We start from the raw sequence: 5914 nt of genomic DNA on the forward strand, positions 1-5914 counted from the left end.
TGTATATATATATATATATATATATATATATATAGGTCCTTCTCAAAAAATTAGCATATTGTGATAAAGGTCATTATTTTCCATAATGTAATCATAAAAATGAAACTTTCATATATTTCAGATTCATTGCACACCAACTGAAATATTTCAGGTCTTTAATTGTTTTAATACTGAGGATTATGGCATACAGCTCATGAAAACCCAAAATGCCTGTCCAAAAAAATTAGCATATCATGAAAAGGTTCTCTAAACAAGCTATTAACCTAACCATCTGAATCAACGACGTAACTCTAAACACCTGCAAAAGATTCCTGAGGCTTTTAAAAACTCCCAGCCTTGTTCATTACTCAAAACCGCAATCATGGGTAAGACTGCCGACCTGACTGCTGTCCAGAAGGCCATCATTGACACCCTCAAGCAAGAGGGCAAGACACAGAAAGAAATTGCTGAACTAATAGGCTGTTCACAGAGTGCTGTATCAAGGCACCTCAGTGGGAAATCTGTGGGAAGGGAAAAGTGTGGCAGAAAACGCTGCACAACGAGAAGAGGTGACCGGACCCTGAGGAGGATTGTGGAGAAGGGCCAATTCCAGACATTGGGGGACTGTGGAAGCAGTGGACTGAGTCTGGAGTAGAAACATCCAGAGCCACAGTGCACAGGCGTGTGCAGGAAATGGGCTACAGGTGCCACATTCCCCAGGTCAAGCCACTTTTGAACCAGAAACAGCGGCAGAAGCGCCTGACCTGGGCTACAGAGAAGCAGCACTGGACTGTTGCTCAGTGGTCCAAAGTACTTTTTTCGGATGAAAGCAAATTTTGCATGTCATTCAGAAATCAAGGTGCCAGAGTCTGGAGGAAGACTGGGGAGAAGGAAATGCCAAAATGCCAGAAGTCCAGTGTGAAGCACCCACAGTCAGTGATGGTCTGGGGTGCCATGTCAGCTGCTGGTGTTGGTCCACTGTGTTTTATCAAGGGCAGGGTCAATGCAGCTAGCTATCAGGAGATTTTGGAGCACTTCATGCTTCCATCTGCTGAAAAGCTTTATGGAGATGAAGATTTCATTTTTCAGCACAACCTGGCACCTGCTCACAGTGCCAAAACCACTGGTAAATGGTTTACTGACCATGGTATTACTGTGCTCAATTGGCCTGCCAACTCTGACCTGAACCCCATAGAGAACCTGTGGGATATTGTGAAGAGAAAGTTGAGAGACGCAAGACCCAACACTCTGGATGAGCTTAAGGCCGCTATCGAAGCATCCTGGGCCTCCATAACACCTCAGCAGTGCCACAGGCTGATTGCCTCCATGCCACGCCGCATTGAAGCAGTCATTCATGCAAAAGGATTCCCGACCAAGTATTGAGTGCATAACTGAACATGATTATTTGAAGGTTGGTGTTTTTTGTATTAAAACACTTGTCTTTCATTGGTGGGATGAAATATGCTAATTTTTTGGGACAGGCATTTTGTGTTTTCATGAGCTGTATGCCATAATAATCAGTATTAAAACAATTAAAGACCTGAAATATTTCAGTTGGTGTGCAATGAATCTGAAATATATGAAAGTTTCATTTTTATAATTACATTATGGAAAATAATTACCTTTATCACAATATGCTAATTTTTTGAGAAGGACCTGTACAGTAAACTACAGTGCCTTGCGGAAGTATTCGGCCCCCCTTCAACTTTTCAACCTTTTGCCACATTTCAGGCTTCAAACATAAAGATATAAAATTTTAATTTTTTGTGAAGAATCAACAACAAGTGGGACACAATCGTGAGTGGATTGAAATTTATTGGATGTGTCAAACTTTTTTAACAAATAAACTGAAAAGTGGGGCGTGCAATATTATTCGGCCCCTTTACTTTCAGTGCAGCAAACTCACTCCAGAAGTTCAGTGAGGATCTATGAATGATCCAATGTTGTCCCAAATGACTGATGATGATAAATACAATCCACCTGTGTGTAATCAAGTCTCCGTATAAATGCACCTGCTCTGTGATAGTCTCAGGGTTCTGTTCAAAGCACAGAGAGCATAATGAAGACCAAGGAACACACCAGGCAGGTCTGAGATACTGTTGTGGAGAAGTTTAAAGCTGGATTTGGATACAAAAAGATTTCCCAAGCTTTAAACATCCCAAGGAGCACTGTGCAAGCAATCATATTGAAATGGAAGGAGTATCAGACCACTGCAAATCTACCAAGACCCGGCCGTCCCTCTAAACTTTCATCTGGAACAAGGAGAAGACTGATCAGAGATGCAGCCAAGAGGCCCATGATCACTCTGGATGAACTGCAGAGATCTACAGCTGAGGTGGGAGAGTCTGTCCATAGGACAACAATCAAAACCAAAATTTGTACACTACACAAATCTGGCCTTTATGGAAGAGTGGCAAGAAGAAAGACATTTCTCAAAGATATCCATAAAAAGTGTTGTTTAAAGTTTGTCACAAGCACCTGGGAGACACCAAACATGTGGAAGAAGGTGCTCTGGTCACATGAAACCAAAATCCAACTGTTTGGCCACAATGCAAAACGATATGTTTGGCGTAAAAGCAACACAGCTCATCACCCTGAACACACCACCCCCACTGTCAAACATGGTGGTGGCAGCATCATGGTTTGGGCCTACTTTTCGTCAGCAGGGACAGGGAAGATGGTCAGAATTGATGGGAAGATGGATGGAACCAAATACAGGACCATTCTGGAAGAAAACCTGTTTGAGTCTGCAAGAGACCTGAGACTGGGACGGAGATTTATCTTCCAACAAGAAAATGATCCAAAACATAAAGTCAAATCTACAATGGAATGGTTCACAAATAAACATATCCAGGTGTTGGAAAGGCCAAGTCAAAGTCCAGACCTGAATCCAATCGAGAATCTGTGGAAAGAGCTGAAGACTGCTGTTCACAAACGCTCTCCATCCAACCTCACTGAGCTTGAGCTGTTTTGCAAAAAGAATGGGCAGAATTTCAGTGTCTCCATGTTCAAAACTGATAGAGACATACCTCAAGAGACTTGCAGCTGGAATTGCAGCAAAAGGCGGTGCTACAAATTATTAACGCAAGGGGGCCAAATAATATTGCACGCCCCACTTTTCAGTTTATTTGTTAAAAAAGTTTGACACATCCAATAAATTTTATTCCACTTCAAGATTGTGTCCCACTTGTTGATTCTTCACAAAAAATAAAAAACTTTTATATCTTCATGTTTGAAGCCTGAAATGTGGCAAAAGGTTGAAAAGTTCAAGGTGGCTGAATACTTTCACAAGGCACTGTATAAGTATTTAAATAAAAAAAGTTTAAAAATCTGTGTAAATATATTACAGTGGACACTTGCGGCCTATAAATGTACACTTTCTTGCGGGTGCGGTGTATATTCGTGTGCACTCTATAGTCCGGACATTGCGATACATACAGACTCAAATATATTTATACACCTACCATAACATTTTAAAAAGTGCTACCAGATGTTTTAGAAGGTATTTTAACCTCATCAAACATTTGAAGTGGGCAGCAGCATACTGTGGTCCTGGTGATAGAATAACAGATGACACCCCCCTAATTTTTCATCAGGACGTTGAGTCCAGACGCTCATCAGAACTGGTTTCTGACTGGATAAAGCAACATTACACTTCTGGAACAGATTTTCTAAAGTCCTGACCCCAGTCATATTTGTGGATGATTAAACGCTAATTTAATGTTAACAAATCAATTTAAATGAATCCCACCGGTTCTGCCAAACAGGGTAGTCAAATATCAGCCAGAACTTGTTTATGGACACAAAAAGCCTGCAGGTTCAAGTTTAACTTGCTGAGGAACATTTAGCCAAACATAAGTGAAGTGTGTCTATTCATGAGCCTGTATGTATAATTTTGACACTGCTTGACTGAAGAAGTCACAAAAATTAACACTAGTTCATAAATCAAGTTGTATAAAAACCAGTTCTAATCAATAATCAGCTCTTCATGCTCATGATGATATTAAATGCATTGTGAAGTGATGAAGGCCGGCGGCAGAGGACAGCGTACCTGTCCAGTATGTCGGCCTCCTGTGGCGTTACATTATTTAAATGTTGCGACACTCACCGATGTATCCGGCTACGAAGGTGACAACCAGTTGCTCCGGCTTGCTGCACTCGCTCCGAGGTTTAGGAACAACATATTTGTAGAGCGTCTCCACAGTTCGCTCAAAACAGGCGAACTTCATCATGGTGTAGGGTATCTGCCTCATCCACAGGGGAACCACACCCTTGTAGAACCTGGACACACGACGTGGGTTAATAGCTGCGCCAGCCTTTTTAATAAACAGGAAACATTGATTTCAACAAACAAGCAGTCAGGTTCAGGTCAGCATCACTTTGACAACATTAAACTGTCCACCTCCTGGACCATCAGCACTGGGAGCTCACACACTACTCGGCATGGTGCCAGTGCAGCAGGTGGGTCAGGGGGGTGGGTGGACTGCTGTCACACGCCAATGACTCAAGCACCTCCAACTGTACAGCCAGAAAGCTGCTGAGGAGCTCTGCTCAGAGAACAGCGCCCTCCAGAGGTGGATCTAAGGAGCGTGTCGTTACCTAGCAGGGGTGAGGAGTCAGGGATGGAAAACTTACGCCCACAGCCCCTCCTCTGCGAACATCTTGGGGACACACTGTCTGAGGGTGTTTGCGTAGCCGGGCTGGGTCTGGATCCGGACTTTGACAGCCTCCATGGGAGCCAGAGCAATGTCGGCAAAGAACTCTGCGCTGGCTGAGGCTGCCAGGTACAGCGATGTCCTCCACAGGTACGTATTCTCCTGGGTTTAAAAGAGGGAGGGGGAGAAATGACAAGTGGCTTCACAACTAAAACAAGGAAGAGAATTGCAGCTGAATGATTCTTGAGATTTGTAGAGGATCAATCCTTCCTGTCTGATTAGTCGGCTCAGTTTTAACGTTGGTTCTGAAGGAAGACCTCCATCATGTCACTAATTATTCACGTCAAACACTGAACCATCTCCTCCTGTGATGGAGCCTGGAGGACCTTAGGTCAGGACCAGGACCTAACTGCAGCTGAGCTGCCTCAAGCCTCCAGTCCTGTTTCCTGCAGTAACTTAAGCAGAACTGAGTGTACTCTACGACCTCGTCCACACGAGCAGCAGTCTTTCCAAAATGAGTTTTTACCTCGAAAAGAAAATATTGTTCAAACAAATGTTTTCATCCAACAAAACAAAAGCTGCAGAACTACAGCTGGCCTGTATGAGGCGCTCCAACACACACACAAACAGGTGTGCAAAATAAATCCTCTTCAGGGAGCCCTAAAACACAGTTCCTGTAAGATGAGTATTTTGATGAACTAGTGCTGGACAATAATTCAATACATCTCACGATATACTTTTATTCAATAACGAGGATATGAGTTTTAAGCACATTTTCCATATTTCGATAGGATTACAGCGTTTCACTGACGTGTTTCTTTTTCTGTTCGGGTTGAAGCAGCTGCTTCAGTTTCAACCCTGAACAGAAAAAGCTGCGACACAACTACACAAGTGCGTGGTGACGTAGATGTTACGCAGAGATCGAATCCAGAAGGAGTTAGCGTAGCAGGCTAGGCTAATCAACGTGCGTTAAGTTTTCGCTTCAAAATGAGTGGCCATGACCGTCAGAATATGACTGAACAAGATTTCACAAGGACGAGAAAACAGATGGCATCTTTGATAAGAGGAAAGACTAATTCAGAGGTGTGGAAGTGGTTCGGCTTAATAAGATCTGATAAACTGCAGGTTTCAGTGTGCTGCAAAATGTGATGGGAGAGTCGTTCTAACTAGCGGTGGGAACACATCTAACTTGTTTCACTCGATACAATATGCTGAGAGTCAGAAGATGAAGCACAATAAAAGTTTAGGTCAACATGTCCCTGAAACAACACCCCTGGCGC

At 43.1% G+C, this 5914-nt stretch overlaps 1 protein-coding gene and 1 non-coding gene across 3 annotated transcripts in view; both read right to left on the reverse strand.

Annotated features, from left to right (window-relative positions):
* LOC119428109 (phosphate carrier protein, mitochondrial) overlaps positions 1 to 5914 on the reverse strand; it is a 16722-nt gene that overhangs the window by 5131 nt on the left and 5677 nt on the right. For both annotated transcript variants that reach the window (XM_037695751.1, XM_037695750.1), the window contains exons 5-6: positions 4615 to 4796; positions 4088 to 4260 (exon numbers count right to left, since the gene is read on the reverse strand). In XM_037695751.1, the coding sequence (XP_037551679.1) occupies positions 4088 to 4260; positions 4615 to 4796 (355 nt within the window). The remainder of the gene's footprint in view (positions 1 to 4087; positions 4261 to 4614; positions 4797 to 5914) is intronic.
* On the reverse strand, positions 4373 to 4573 carry LOC119428612. Its single transcript, XR_005187709.1, has one exon. It is a non-coding gene; the product is annotated as a small nucleolar RNA SNORA53 (small nucleolar RNA).

This window comes from Nematolebias whitei, chromosome 22, assembly GCF_014905685.2.
Source record: "Nematolebias whitei isolate Nwh7 chromosome 22, NemWhi1, whole genome shotgun sequence".
NCBI lineage: Eukaryota > Metazoa > Chordata > Actinopteri > Cyprinodontiformes > Rivulidae > Nematolebias > Nematolebias whitei.